Below are 16,829 nucleotides of genomic sequence, written 5' to 3'. Positions count from 1 at the left end.
GCTGTTTGGGCAAGCATAAACTGAAGTGAATAAAACTCTCTCATCGTTTTTCTCCGCTACAGCATGAATAAATTGGTCATTAACCTCAAGAATTTTAAAGTTGAAATTATCATTCGTCCAAGATACCCATATTCCACCTTTGAAGCCAGTCGCATCCACGATTTCTTAATGTTGGAAACCAAGCTTTTTACAAACTTGCTGAGCTTTGTCACCACTTGATTTGGTTTTAAAAAGAGCACAAAAGTCAATTTTATACTGTTTTTTTATTTCTCTGATGAGTCCAGGGAAGACCTTGGACCCCAGACCCTGACAGTTCCAAAAGATACAATTCATGGAGCAGGGTTTTGAGGGGCATTCATGCTTAGAGACCCCTTAGGAGAACAAGTAGCATCAGGTTGTTTATCCCTTATTATCATTTCATCTTGCCCCGTGATGAAATGACAAGGGACAAACATGTTTGTATTTTGAGAACCAGCTTTAGCATGGCTCGAAGAAGAAGCAAATTTGGGGCTGTCGGTATTTTCATAAAGTTCAGCTGGGTCACACACGTCTCCAGCCGGGTCCTTTCCTTTGCCCAAATCCGTTTCAGTTTTGCTGACGTTCTGAAGGGCTTCAAAAGGGTTATGCGCGTTCCAAAAGTTTGTTCTCGTGTGGGTAGCAGGTAGCGTCAATTTGATCTCTGTTGTTTTAATTTTTCGTGAAATAATTCCCTTTCCTGATTTTGTATTTCCTATTTTAGAAATATTGACTTGGTCCACCAGGACCACTTCATATTAGATACATAATTCTTCCCCACTGTTTTAGGATATCCGTTCATACCCTTCGTGATTCTCTCCTCTTCTTTCCTAACTTGGATATCATGATTTTTGGCTCCACGATTTTTGCGATTCTGATTTGGGTTGACATTTTTCTGTGAGATATTGTCTTGGTGATTAATACCAGATCCCAACTTGGCAATGTTTCCTATTCTCTTCCCTTTGGACTGTTAGACTAGGTTCCAAACTCCGAGCCCCTTTGTCTTCAGTACCGTCACCGTGCTGGATACTTTTTCGGCCATCGTATCGTCATTCGGTCGCTTCGGGATACAACTATCAAAGACGTTGTGCAAGGATTCCTGAGGAATAGTAGCCGGTTCATTAGGAGCAGAATTGAGATCCGCGTTAACCTTCACAGCTTGTGTCATCCTGTCACCATTTACTTGCTCATCAGTCCCCTTCTCTTGCACATTGGAGGCACTTACCATCTCTAGGCAAACATCTTTATGATGACCATACTTCCCATATTGAAAACATATTAAGTGCAACCCTTCGTACTCCAAGACCCGGTGCTTTCCAAACACGTTGATGGTTGACTATAGTTTTTTCCTAAGGTCTAACCTGACGCAAATCTACGTAAACCTTCTTCCTCTTTCACTTTTGTGTGTAATTGTGTCAACTTTTAGTGTTCTTCCAAAGAGTTTACCAATCATTTGCAGGCTTTCTTTGTTGAAGAATTCTAAGGGAAGAAGGGGTATGCGCACTCACGCGGTAATCTTCTTCTGCAACTTTGCTTCCCAAGGGTCGAAGTTTGGCCACCACCGTTGCACAATGAGGTAATGATCTGTGATCATCCAGGGACCATCTTGATAAATGGCATTCAAATCATCTTCGTTGTCAAAAGAAACAACAAAGAAGCCGTTGTCAATGTCTCGGGTCGTGTATGGTTGCTCTCTATTCCATAGTCGGGAAAGGTTTGATTTCATCACCCATAGTGGTATGACTTACCAAGCAGCTTGATGATTAGAGACTTCCTCTATGGAGCACACCGCTGTTCGTAATCCTCTCAGTTAACTTTTAAGGTTGGGCAATCTTCATCCTCATCATTGGCCTGTTCTTGGTCTTGGTTGGTCGCTGCATCGATGAAATAGCTTTTAAGACTTTCAAGGTAGTCATTCCAAGCGTCGTCGAAGACTTGACTTCCCTTCCTATCACTCAAGACAGTCACATTCTCCATCCCCATCAATTTGTCCTAGAAGGATGCAGTTTTCTCTTCATTCTTGTCACTTTCAGATCCTTTCTCTGATTCATTACTCACTTTCTTGTCTTTTTTCCAGCGCCACTTGTACGGATCACTGTCCTCCAGTGTTCCTCCACCACCACTAGCATCAGATTCAGAGAGTTTCCGAAGCCATCTCATATATATATATATATATATATATATATATAAAAGGCCATTAGTAATGTAATGCGTTAATTCTATTTTGTAAGGTAATCAAAATTAGATTAGCCACCAAATCAGTTGAGGCAATGGTTTGAAGAGTTAGTACTGTTATCATAATTAAACTAGGTCAATGCAATCATAACTAAAATATATAAAATTATTCACACACACATATATAACCTAAAAAGAGTGAGATTCAAATAAAAAGAATTATTTTTTGCCAACAAATAAAAGACATTAATCCATAAGTAAATAGAATATTATTCATATATAAACCACATATAATCCAATAAAATAGAGTAAATAAGATGTACTGCTATTTTTTCTTTGGCTCAACCAATATATATATATATATATATATATTTATATATAAATTTAACTCGATGGACCTGTGTAAAACTCTTGACCGAACTATTGGTTAATTGATATGATTGGCTGACCCATGTTGAGTTTCAATACCATGCCATTTTGTTCATGAGCAATACGTTTAACATGTCTCTCTTGATTATTCAATGTCTTTGACTAGCACATTAATTTATTTATTACAATGCATGCAATGACGAAGTTTAGTATGAGAATTAAGTTATTAAGGTTAAAATGTCTGCTGTTAGAACAAATAGAGGGAATATTTTTTTGGGAGAATGACAAAAAAGGAAACTGAAAATTATTAAATCCCAAATCAGATTTGGTAACAACATGTTATTTGGTGTTAACAATACTGACTTTGTAAATGACAATAAATTTTTGTTGACATTCCTTATTTGACATTTATAAATTTCCAGCTTCTTTTTTTTTTTTTTTTAAATAATCATGTTCCCTTTTTTTTTTGCCAGCGAAATAGAGAGAATATTGCCTTTATATAAATATATATTATCATTTGTGGATATTATAAGATTATAGATTTCGTACGTTTCTCGGTGTTTGAAAAATAACATTTTATATATGCTATTGACGTTGATTTTCATGAATAAGATAATGTTATTGTCAAAGAAGTAGCGATCACTTGCGCAGTGACTATGATAATTCCAAGCACTAATATTCTAAACTTGCGTAACTTAAGTTCTAATTTTAATACCATACCAGTGGCTAACTTAACAATGTGGAATTGAGCCAGACCAAGACATGTCAAACTATATATCGTGATTTATTTTTAAAGTAATAATGGTAAATGAAATGGCCTATACACGATTTGAATTACTCTCTTCAATCCTTTTAATAAAATATTTAAAGAATTTTTTTTGTCAATTTTATAAGATACTACCTCTGGTCCTTAATATAAGAGCTAGTTAACTAATTTGATTAGATTAAGAAAATTAGTTAAGTTAGTTACTTGTAATGAATATATGTTGTCTTGTCCAAAATATCATTGTTAATCAAGTGTATTAGCTTGAACTACTATTATTATAAGGATTGTCTTGAGAAAAAATAGATAAATATAAGAAACAAAATGGATTAAAGTCTTATATTTAAGACCCAAATAAAAGTCAAACAATCTCTTATATTAAAGACCGGAGGTAGTACTATATAAGATATTTATTACGTCTTTACCTTATTTTCCATATCTAAAGTTGGTTCATTTTTACAGAGTTAAGGAAACAATTGAAAACTTATTTACTTTCGGTAATAATATGAAGGTGCCTTGTAAAAAGAACGAAAGGGACTAGTATAACCCGGGAAAAGAAGAAGAAGAAGAAGAGTTTTTGACTTTTTATTAGATTATGAAAAGAGGAATATTTCGTTCATGAAAGTGGTTGAAGACGTGTGAAAATCTAATGACCACGCACTTGGACATAGTTATCATCTAATGGAGATACTGTACTAACCCCCCAAAAAAATATAGATTTGAGAATTGAGTTATAAAACATTATTTCTTCTTTGTCTGATCCTTAACATAAATAATCTTTAACTATTTTACACTGATTAAAAATTAGTTAAAAGTAGTTTAAATTTTTAAAATTATTACGAATTATCCATTTGCTTTCTAACATTATCTTTTTTGATTTACTCACATGTCTCTACACTACAACACAGTGGGTTAGGGCGTTCATGAAAAATGTTAATAGCATTCATTTTTCCCAAGGTAACTTATATTTAAGATAATAAAAAATCTTCCTGTAAAATTTTATTTATTATTCTATGTCAGTGTGCTAGTATATATGCTTGCTTAAGCAAGTTCCAACATTGTTTTTCCTCAAAACCTCACGAAACGTTATACTAATGAATAATGAGCTATGAAATCTGCACACACACGTATATATTGCATAATGTTAGTCATCTACGTGTGTCTCTAAAGAATACTCGCAAAAAAAATCTCAAATATGGCAACCAAAAGAGACACTACCTCTCATGAAGCTTTCACAATGAAGGGTGGAGAAGGCCAAGATAGCTATGCTCAAAATTCCGATCATCAGGTTTCCTAGTTTTTTCCAATGATCATAACTTTTCTGTGTGTTATTCTTAATTATAATCTGCTTCATATATACGAAGATTGAAGTTAATTTAATGCTTGTTTTTGCAGCGAACAGGAGCTAATATCACCAAAAATATCATGAGAGAAGCCATGGCTGAGAAACTTGATCTGCAAACACTTCTTCTGCAGAATTCTTGTAATACATTTCGTATAGCAGATTTGGGCTGTTCAGTTGGACCTAACACATTCTTCACAGTCCAAAACATTATAGACTCTGTGAAACTCAAACTTAGTGATCAATCTCATGAAGGGCGACGTGGTTTAGAATATTCACTTGAATTTCAAGTGTTCTTCAATGATCATGCTGGCAATGATTTCAACACACTTTTAAAGTCTCTTCCTGAGGACAAGCAGTATTTTGCAGCAGCTGTGCCTGGTTCCTTTCATGGAAGATTGTTTCCAGAATCAAGCATCCATGTGTTTAACTCATCTTATGCTCTTCATTGGCTCTCAAAGGTGCCTAAAGAGATAGTTGACAAGAACTCCTCTGCTTATAACAAAGGCAAAATTTACTTTACAAGTGAAGACAAGAAAGTCATAGAGGCATATTCTGCACAATTTGAAAGAGACATTGAAAGTTTCTTGAATTCCAGGGCCTCTGAACTTGTTCCTGGAGGTATCGTCACTTTTCTCATTCCCAGTGTCCCTCCAAATTCGAAGAACCGATTTGAAGCTAATGCAAATATCATTGGGAATGTTCTTGTGGATATGGTCAATAAGGTAATTCAAAGTCTCTCTCTCTCTCTCTCTCTCTCTCTATATATATATATATATATATAACCAACATGTTTTGCAAATGAAGGGAGTAATTAGTGAAGAGCTGGTAGATTCGTTCAACATACCTATGTACATGCCAGCATCAGAAGAAGTGAAATCCTTGATAGAGAAGAATGGGAAATTCAGAATTGAGAGGTCAGAATTATTACTTCGTCTGTTCACCGAGCAACTTCCAGATGTTCATAGTGCATGCATGCACATGAGAGCTGTGTGGGAAGGCATCTTCAAGGAACACTTTGGAGAAGAGCTTGTGGATGAAATTTTTAATGGCTATGAGAAGAAATTAGCAGAATCCACCTTCCTTTTGGATCCATCGTTCAAGACAATGGGACAATTATTTGTCATCAAGCGCACTTAAATAATTATCGATGTTTTTGTGTTGTCTATTAAACAATAATTTTCCAGAATGTTTTTGTCTCAGAATGGATGCGGTTATGTTTTCACTTAAAAGGTAATTATGTACGGATAAATATGTCACGGCGAGTGACTAGTGAATAATATTATAATTACAAAACCACTATTTCCAGTATTAAATATAAGAGCTAGTTAGAAATTTAATTTGGTCTGAAATATAAAAACGGAACTAGTTTTGGTGCTCATTATAGTGATGAGCACCCCAAACTCATCATCTCTAGAAAATCCAGATTTGATTTGTATAGTCTAGATTCAATTTCTTTTTTTTTTTATTTTTTAAAATAATTATTTTAATGAGTATAGAAAACTGATTTTGTTGAAAAATGATTTTTTATTTAAAAATAATAAAAAAAATTAAATTTTGATCATGCAAATTAGATCTGAACGGTGATCATTACAATATAAAACTCCAAATTTTTTTTATCCATTTTTTTCAAAATAGCCTTTGGTGATTGCACATGTTAAAGATTTTATGATATGGTGGTTCCAGTGCACATAATTAATAAGGGTATTTAAAGAAAGATAATACATATTTATTACAAATAACTAGCTCAACTAATTTTCTTAATATTCACAAATTAGTTATCCATCTCTTATACTAACGATGGGGCAGTATTATCTATTATCTAACTCTCTTAAATACATTAGTCAACAGTTAAAGTGCATTTTTCTATTCCCGTTACAAGATCCATGAGTTACGTTGATTGCATTAAGATATTGTTAAATAGGTTTGTGCCTTCCTTATATCTCCCCTACTATGCATGAACCCAGAAGCAAATATATACAAATGTTTTTTTATTCTCCGTAATATTTTGAATAATTAAAGTAATTAAGTTGTGTTTAAATTTCATGGAATATGATAAGACACATTGTTCATAACTTGCGGACATTGCAATTTTTTATAACTGTCATAGGTATACTAATGACACATAACATCAATAATAATAAAAGATTTATAGCATCTGCACTCTTCACAGAACATAAATAAAGTAATTACGTTTTAGAGTCATATGACTCAATTAATTAATTAAACTCTAATTTTCATTGCAAACCTTATATGACTATGTGAGGTTAATAACTATATCTCTATCTCATTAACAAAATTATCCATTCAACTTGCAAACTTCAAATTCTCACATGATTAAACCCAAGTTTTACACCCAACATATCTCTCTCAGGCATCAATTAAGTGAACCCAACAATCTCATTGATGGCCAATCAAAAGAAGCATTAAGCATAGAGTAAAATCAACATAATCATATCATGTTAATGAGCTTGGTTGTGGCCTATTACTCTTTGGAATGCTATTGGCTAAGGCCAAGAGATTCTGTTGGCTAAGGCCTATAGTGTTCTGTTTTATATATTCTCTTTTCTTGATTTCTTCATTATGTCATGGCTTCCTAAGCATCTTTTCAACTTCATGAGGAGCAATATTCGCTTCAAATGGCAAGCTTCAACCACCTAACAAAGCAAGACAAACTATGACAATCAAAATTGATAAACTAGGGACAAAATATTTACAATTAACCAAAAATCTATAACTTTAGATTAAGTATCAACTATGCATATTTCCCTTTAATGATTACATTTAAATATGCATTAGTTCACCAAAAAGTATAATTACTAAAGGAAAATGTGCTAAAATGACATGAATTTCAAAAAAATTAACAGTTAGCTTCCTACGTAAGTAATTTGATGATTAATTATAAGTATATATGAATTATGCATTGTTTTGAGTAGGATAAGAGATTGGATCTCATGTGAATAATTTTTTTATATTTCATAGATACAATTTTTTTTTATCTTAAATGAAACAAACCATCATCGATAAAGATAATATTTTAATGTAAATGTAAGTCAATTGAAAAAAACCATCTGTCCTATACTCTGCCATCGACCATCGCCGGCAGTGCCTGACTTTTTATTTAAAAAAAAAATTCAAGAATTTTAGTCATTTCACATTAAATTATAATTTTATTTTTATTCTTAAATACTAAACTGAAATTTGAGAATTATTTGGGGGCCATGATGTCACATCCTAAACATTCTTACCTGGTTGTAGGGAATCAAAAATTGGGATAAGGGTTAATATAGAAACTATATAGAGAAATGAAACAACTTTTGATGTGAAACCATGATAAGGTCCAGGTTGGTAATTTCATAACTATCGGTCTAGGAAGGACAAAATGGAAAAATTTAGAAAAAATTCCAGAAAATCCCTGAAAAATAGAAAAAGTGTAGAGTAGAGATTTTAGAAACTCAGTTGAAGCTGAAAGATGGAATTTCAGTGAAAATGATTTAGTACGGAATTTCCCGTAAATAGAGGTTTTTCAGGAAAATATTAGAAAATCAAGAGAAAATAATTATTTTAATTAGTTAAAAGCCTCAATAAATTTGAGAGATTGATGGATAAACCATATAAATATTTATTTGAATTTATAAAATTAGTTTTAGGCCTTGGAAGTTCAGAATTTAATTTTAGGGAATTTATTTTTCCTCAGAACTACCAATAGAGGCCTAATTGGAAAAAATTCAAAATAAATACCTAGAGGTGGCAAAAAATTCTAAAAATTTTTAGATCATATTTCCATATTAAAAGGTGAATTATCATCAAGAGAAATGAATTTTTAGAGGTCTGAAAAAATTATGAACTGTTACTAGTAAATAGTAATTGATAAAATTTCAAATTGGTTTGGATAGTGATTTGGTTTGTGCGTCAGCTTTTTGGACCAGTCCAAACCATTTGTGGGGCCCACATTGAGCCCAATAAGGGTCCAATTTTGTGCACCTTCCAGGTCCCTCTATTTTTATTAAATAAAATGCAAAATTTATGGATAAATGCTTGGAAAAATATAGAGAAAAGCCACATGGTAAGATCTGAAGGTTTGATGCACTTGATGGCTGCTAACACAGCCTCTTATCTTTCATTTTGGGCATGCTAATTAAGGAGAAAATGGAAGATTATTTGGTTTATAAATACCCCCTCCAAAAATACAAATAAATGTTGGAAAATTGGAAAAACAAGGGGAGGTTCTATCACTGTAGTTCCAGCCCTATTCCTTCAAAATTCTTGAGTGTTTTGGGCAAGGAATCATCCAATGTACACCAAGGAAACATTAAGGTATGTCTAAGCATCATTATACCTAAGTATTATATTGATTGGATTAGGATTTTTTATTAGGAAAATGCTGAAAAATGCTGAAAAATGCTGAAAAATTCGGTTGGGATGTGTGATGCTTAGGAAAGGATAGAAACCTTAATAATCAAGTGGAATAAGGAAGATTAAGTGGTGTATGAATTTATTTTTGGAAGAAAACCAAGTTAGGGTTTTGGCTCTTCATTTTGGCCAGCACTGTTCATAGGGAAGGAGTTTGTTTTTCATTGATTTGATGATTCCAATGGCTTTAAAACATGTTTTTGTGTAGGGATATGTTGTTGGAAAGTGTTTAAAATCATTGGAATAAAAAATGGAATTTTTGGAACTTATAACCCCCTATTCGGCCAAGGTGGGTTCATGGGGAAGGAATGGGAATTTCAAAAATCTGATTGCACTATTGGATTCCTCATGAAAAATTGTGTAGAATTGATTCATGGGATGATTAATTCTAAAGAAGGAATCATTTTGTTAAAATTAAAGAAAAAAAGGGGGGAAATTGTTAAGTTGAAGTTAAAGTGTTGTAATTAAGTTGTTTAGGGATTAATGTGGCCTATGTTTATGCTTGGTATAATAGGCATTGTGAGGAGGAACCAAGAGGAAGCTTTGTTCTTGAAGTAACCAATTGGAAAAGTGTTAAAGAGGTAGCTTTGAATTATAATTTGATTGTTAATCTTGCTTGTTTAATGTGATTTGTTGTTTGCTTCGATAGAGGAACTTATATTGTGGCATGGATTGGTTGAATAACATTGGCCAAATGCATTGGATTATGTCATTGTGGAAGTGTTGATGTTCCTCTTTTAGCATGGCATTAAGCATGATTTTATGTGGTTGATTATGCCTTGAGGTATGATAACATGTCACATGATAACTTGCTTGATTTGCATGATAATTGTAATTCAAATGCTACTGAGATTTCATGTAAATATCATTCCTCCTATGTTAAATTATATCTCAAATAGGGAATGATTCATCCAATGGCAAGGGCAAGGAAATGATTTTGGGATAGAGGAGCATTATGGAATTGATGCTCTTATGTTTTGTTGTGTAATGTATTAATGAACTCTATGTTGAGAATGTAATGGATTATGAATGATATGTGATGTAAATTATGTCTATATGACATGCCTAAAAATTGGAATATTGAATGGTATAATGTCAAAAGAGTGTAGGAAAAAGAAAAATGGGAGATAAATTAAAGAAAGTAGCATTAGGGTATAAAATCTCCCTAAAAGAGGTCAAACTTGTGGCACATGAACTAATGAGCAATTGTTGGAATTTGAATATGAAATTTTATAGGGTTATAGATCTCATTTTTAGCTTTAAAACAAGTGGTAAATCACTAAAATTGGAGTTTTTGGCTAAGAGTTATGTGCTTCCAAAGTTGGACAAAAATACTGAAAATTCAAAAATTTACCAAATAAACAGTGCACTTTGACGAATTTCCTGAAATTATTCTGGATAGAATTGGACCTAATGAATATTTTTCTCCACATAGAACTCTTAGTAAACTTTACATGAAAATTGGAAACACATCGTTTTGATTTTTCTACAATTAGTTATGAATTTTCAAAGTTGGCCCATTTTCAGATGAACAGTGCATAGACAGGATGAACTCTTAGCAAACTTTACATGAAAATTGGAAACACATCTTTTTGATTTTTCTACAATTAGTTATGAATTTTCAAAGTTGGCCCATTTTCAGATGAACAGTGCATAGACAGGATGAACAGTAAAATCCTGAATTTTAAATGTTTCACCTGGACGTGTTACGAAATGACTTATATTGGTTCCAATTGATGTATAATGTGTTATAAAATGAGGTGTGACATTTTTGGTATCACAACAAAGGTTTTGGCTCTGTTTCTGTGCACAATGATTGATAATTGTGAATAGTGTTTGGTAGTTGCACTATTCTGATTGTTATTGTTGATCATGAAGTGTGATTGTTGATTGAATGATTTTAGTTGGGATTATATCTAGGGTGGCCTGGTATATTATAGATTGAGTTGAGTGCAGGATAAACTATGGCCTGCTATAGTGATGACTCCGGAGAAATGGTAAACTAGAGGATGTCGGGAGAACCGTACCTAAAACGGTACCATCCGCATGTTTCCAACCCCGATGACCTGACTCCACCACCTGAATATTACCAGCCTCTTTCAGAGATAGAGGATATATATTCAGAAGAGGACTCCAATGACCTAGTCAAGTTAAAGAAAGGTGATGCTCAGAGCACCACGAGACCTCGACCACACCTTGATGAGGTGTGTCCTAGTGCCATTAGGGCGGTACCTATCTAAATGGTAAAGCCAGAGCAGATTAAGACCAAGGATTTGCCAATCAAGAAGATACTTCTGTTAGTAAAGAAGGTATTTAAAGATCATAACAGTCTCTTCCAGGAATTCATTGAACTCGGTAGACACATAGATCTAACATAGAATCAGTACGTCCCAGTCTACTCGGTCTACCAGGACTACTTCTATTACTTGAGATTACTGCAGAATGAAGTAGTCGAGGAAGGTTAGCATGTAGATGACGGCTTATGGTGCCGAGTATTACTAGAGACATTACCTACCACTTGAGTTTGGCAGACTCAGATCGGGCAGCTTTGCAAATCCTCTATGCCCAGTGATTTTGATTAGCTGCTAGATGACTTGGAACTTTTTGTAGTTACTATGTTTCCCTGTTCCTTTGCTAGGTTGTAAATATAGGATGATTGCATACTATACTAACTGTGGTGGGCTATGACCTTACATTTGCTAACTGTGCCTGATGTATATATAAACTAAAAAGTAATACAAATATCGTTTATGTAAATTAATGATTTTGTTCCTCTTGTAGTTAAGACAAAAGCAACAAAATGGTGAGAATAAGAGGAGGGTCAAGAGGGAGGGGAGAATCATCAAGACCCCTGATTGGTCTAATGGAAACGATTATAGAGAGACTAGAGGAACAATAGAGGACTATGGCGAGATACAAGCCACTCATGTTAGGCAAGAATAGGAGAGAGATGCTGCTATAGCTACGGTAGTAGCAGCAGTACTGGCACAGTTACGGCAAACCGGACCAGGTATAGCTGGGACAGCCTAACCTACACCACAACCACGATAGCAACCATTGGGAATAGCTCCAGTGAGGCCCCAACCTGCTATAGAGCTTGATACACTATAGCAATGGATTGTTAAGTTTGACAAACATAATCCTCTTGCTTTTGAGGAGACCTTTGATGTGTAAGTAGCCAAAGACTGGATAACTCAGCTAGAAAAGATCTTTGCTATACTAGAGTGTCTACCTGAGAGGAAGGCACAAATGGCAATCTATAAACTAAAAGGGGAAGCCGACAGATGGTGGAAGAATACTGAACTGGTCCTCCAGGCCAATGGAACCCCTGTTAATTGGGATGTATTTAAGGATCAGTTCTTTCTAAAATATTTTCCCCAATCTGTGAGGGACGAGAAAGAAGTAGAGTTCCTTACTATAAGGCAAGCAGCAAACGAACCTTTCGACGAGTACTTGGCAAGGTATATTAAGTTATCCAGGTACTCCACTTATCTCTAACATATGAATGACGAGCGCTGGTTCACAGAGAAAATAATCAGGGGGCTGAAGCCCAAGTTAAGAGAAAAGGTAGCCCCATGGCAACTGGAAGTATTTAACAAGGCGGTGAAGGTCTGCCGCATTACGAAGAATAGCCAGAATCATCAAGATTCAGCTAGGGCAACCCAAAAGACTGAGAGACTCGTGAAGAGGCCAAATCAAGAAGGGATTTTCTATGGTAATAGCAAGAAAAGAAAAAGGCCTGGTTTGTCAAGAAGACTTAAGCGAGGAGAAAGAGCAAGATGAGAAGGAATGGACCCTATTTGCCGAGAAAGGGAATGTGAGATTTATGGTAAGAACCATAGGGATAGGCCATGCTTGATAGGCCAGAATGTATGCTTTAAGTGTGGAAAGCCGAGACATTTCATGCGAAAGTGCCCACAGAATAGGGATAGTTTGAGGCCACAAACTCAGCGCAGGGTATTTGCCCTCAGTAAAGATGAGACTACTTAGCCGCCTGAGATGCTTTGAGGTACAATCATTCTGAATGATCTCTTTATACATGCATTGTTTGACTCGGGTGCCAATCATCCCTTTATATCGTATGATGATGCGAGACGTATAGGCCTCACCATTGACATGTTATTATATGATCTTTATATTTTCATTCCTACGGGTACTAGAGGTTTAACTTTTGATGGTTATTTAAATGGCATGTTCTGATACATTCCTTGTAGCACTACGTTGAACCCTTAAGCATGCCTTCCCATGATATTGATGCTATACTTGGATTGAATGGATTATCCTTGCATAATTTACTCCTTGATTGTAAGAAGAAAGCATTGAGCCTACTTGCCAAAAGATTTAGTCTTCACATTGAAGGGAAACCAAATTGCATTACAAAGGTAAAGACGGGTAAATACCTGAGACAGGGTTACTATAAACCTGAGTAAAATAGAGGCAAAACGATAGGATAAGATGCTTGAAGTTTGTACTAGAACCCTAAATAGGGATAAAAGCCCTTAGGCATGATAAACTAAGAGGGATAGAGATCAGATGATGCGGAATGAAGAACTAATGCTAAGTTAAGTGCCTGACCAAAATAACAGCATGTTGATTAAATATTTGCTATGTAATGTGATTAAAGGAGGGTGGTTGATATCCGGCTGTAAGGATAACTAGCTAAAAAGTGAGGTAAATTGAGAAATTAGAATCAGGCAAGATCACTCTTGAGGATATTATGAAAAGGAAATAGATGAGAATGTGATAGCTGATAGTTGCACTAAGAAGTGCTATATAGAAAGTGATAAGCAAGTTCCCGATGACGCCTTGAGTCTGATAATATTTAGATACATGGTAATGATGGGCACCGGTAAATATCCCTTTATGTCCTTCAAGCATTTATGAGAAGTGCGACCATAGCACTCAGGCCCATAAGAATGCAAGAGATAAGACTCGTTTGGATGGATGCCACTACCATAGTGATTAAGTAAAGTAGGTTGAAAGGGTTCCCTAATAGGGATACGGTATGAAAAGAATATGCCAGGATAGAGACTAAGCAACCAGCTGGTCTTGGTCATAAAGTGTTTATAAAAAAAATTATGGCAGGTGGTTCTCCGGCTCAGAGTGACGCTGCTCTATTGAGAGCAAGCTGTTCTTTGAAAAGAAAGTGGTTCTTTGATGTAGGGTTGATGCTGCTCTATTGAGAGCAAGCTGTTCTTTGAAAAGAAAGTGGTTCTCTGATATAGGGTTGACACCGCTCTATTGGGGGTGAGCTGTTCTCTGAAGAAGGAGTGATTCTTTGAAATCGAGCTGACGCTCTGAAAGGCAGGAAAGATTCATGGAGTTAACCTTCCCTCAATGCGAAAGAATTCAGGGTCACGGTAGGTCTTGAAAAGGCTTACAGGAGAGCATGGTAGCTCTCAAGGTCACAGTAGACCGAGCCTAAAGGAAGGTTACCGAGTTAAGAGGATAGTATCCCTTTGGAACAGAAGAATGAGATAACTAAGGATGAGTCTAAGATGGGGAAACTTGCTCAGGTTGGTTGCTTAGTACAGAGAGAGTACCTTGACTTTTTCACAGACACCATTAGTGTTGAATAGGCCGAACTCAATTCTACTCTAGCCAATGAAAGAAGGTGAGAAAATTAAGAGTTAAGGGAATTACAAGCTATAAGTCCTGAAGGGTACACATTCAGGCAAGCTAAATACGAGACGAGAATATGAAAGGAAAGAGGCATGCCATTAAAGTGAAGATGAAAACAATCGGGTATGCTAGAAGTAACAAATAGAAGTAGTGTTAGAGGAACCCGAAATGCCATGGTACAATAAAAAGCCATGAAGACAGGTGCAATGCCATGGTAATGTCAAAAAAATAGGCTAGGCTCGTATGAAGGACAGGAAAGCTTTGTCGTTGTACAATGGAAAGCTTTGAAATTCAAACTTATGTCTTTTTAATAATTACATATTTAAAAGTGTTTTCAATAAAATTATGAAAAATGTTAATTACTAGATGTTCCAGTGACAATGCCACCTACTATACTCGGATGATGTTTTAAATTTAAGCCCAAAGTTAACATGTTTGTGTGCTTGTGTGGTTTAAATTGTATAAAATAAAATAATTATGTAAACATATTCCGTTTTGTCAAAATTACTTTTAATAAGACCATATATACCTTATGTATTGCAGGTGTAAAATAAGCAGTTCCTTAGTTCATATTACACCACCAATAATTAATAAAGCCATACATATTTGGGGTTTTTGTTTTTATGATTAATTAAATATATTAAATTGTTAAACTAGAGTTTTGGTTGAATAAAATGGTTCATCTGAAACATCACTACATATCAAGTTTTTGTACGTAGTTCTAAGTTGTCCAAATAAAATTTTAACAATTTATATATATAATTTAATACTCATCCGATCCTCAATGTAGGATCTAATTTAAGAGTTGAGGTTGACCCTATATGTAAGACTTATTTACATATTTATCAATTTTTTCTCAAATTAACTCTATTGATATTCCTTGAACAATAATCAAGTATGAGAAGGGAGGAGGAAATTAAAAAACATGATCAGGGTAGGGTGGATGAACGCTCATTTCTAGAAAACACTGTGTTTCATTATTAAGTTTGTTTGGTTGAGCGATTGAGGATGGTTGAAGTAGATTTTAGGGAGAAAAAGTCATTCGGCTATTTTATTATAGGGAAAAATTACACACAGGTCCCACAGAATGCAATTAATTCTAAAAAGGTCCATGAAAATCCCCAAGTGCTTCCTAAGTCCCCAGGGACCTCAGGAAAATTAATTTCAATTGTGATATTACGTACTTACCCCTGTTAATTTGAGTGTGAATAATTCGCTTGCCTTAAACCCTCAGGACCACCTTCTTCGTGTTTCTAGCTTTCTGTTACAACATAGGCAACTTCACATCCATTGGTGGTGAGCTTCAGTCACACTGTTAGTGAGCTTCATACCCCATCATCGACGACCTTCCTACCCGATCATCGATGACCTTCCTACCCCATTGCCAGCGAGCCTCGTGGGTTCCATCATCGATGAGCTTCGCACCCAACCACCAGCGAGCGTCTCTCTCTCTTGGTATATCATATTGATATTATCTATTACCGACATATTTAGGTGAGTCGCTTCTCAGTTTCAAAGCAGTAGTTGTTAGCTAAGATGGTATCTTGTTACAATGGAGGCCTGAGTATCCTGACCCATGGGAATAGAGAGGAGTGAAATGCGAACCTAAATCCGAAAGGGTTATCACTCTATGAGTTTCCATGATAACTTTTCTTGCTAAGTTCATGTTATATTAGTAAATGATTATGAGATTTGAGGTGCGTTGTGGCAGACAAATTTTTCTTAATCTTATATCTAACTTTACTTTCATTGGTGATATTCTAGGAGTTTAGCTCGCCATAAGTTGAGTGGATCTATACCACTTGACCTTGGGAGGCTAGAGCATTTGACTGTTCTGTATGTACTTTTGATTATGTATAATTTTTATGAGACATTTGATTCTGGTGCTTTATTGCTTGCCTGTTGGATCTGATTTAATCATAATCTGTGTATGCTATAGTGCCCTTCACAACAATAATTTCTATGGGATAATTCCATCTAAATTGGGAAATTGCACTGACTTGCAGAGAATGTATGTATCTTGTTTTGCTCCTTTTCCATATCAATTCTCTTAGGAAATTATATGTAATTATCTTAGTAGGTGAAGAAGTTATGCTAAAGTGATTTAACATCATAACTAAACACGCAATC

At 35.0% G+C, this 16,829-nt stretch overlaps 1 protein-coding gene across 1 annotated transcript; it reads left to right on the top strand.

Moving 5' to 3' along the window:
* Window positions 1–4,464: 4,464 nt before the first annotated feature.
* Window positions 4,465–5,804, top strand: LOC114732913 (probable S-adenosylmethionine-dependent methyltransferase At5g38780). Its single transcript, XM_028920290.1, has 3 exons — window positions 4,465–4,610; window positions 4,718–5,389; window positions 5,472–5,804. The coding sequence occupies exons 1-3, from the start codon at window positions 4,518–4,520 to the stop codon at window positions 5,802–5,804; spliced, it is 1,098 nt and encodes a 365-aa protein (XP_028776123.1). The 5' UTR covers window positions 4,465–4,517.
* The last annotated feature ends 11,025 nt before the right edge of the window (window positions 5,805–16,829 follow it).

This window comes from Neltuma alba, unplaced genomic scaffold, assembly GCF_004799145.2.
Source record: "Neltuma alba isolate B1F8T4 unplaced genomic scaffold, ASM479914v2 tig00012953_pilon, whole genome shotgun sequence".
In the NCBI taxonomy this organism is placed as follows: Eukaryota; Viridiplantae; Streptophyta; class Magnoliopsida; order Fabales; family Fabaceae; genus Neltuma; species Neltuma alba.
Note: the sequence above shows the minus strand (reverse complement) of the source record. Positions and strands in the feature narration are given on the sequence as shown.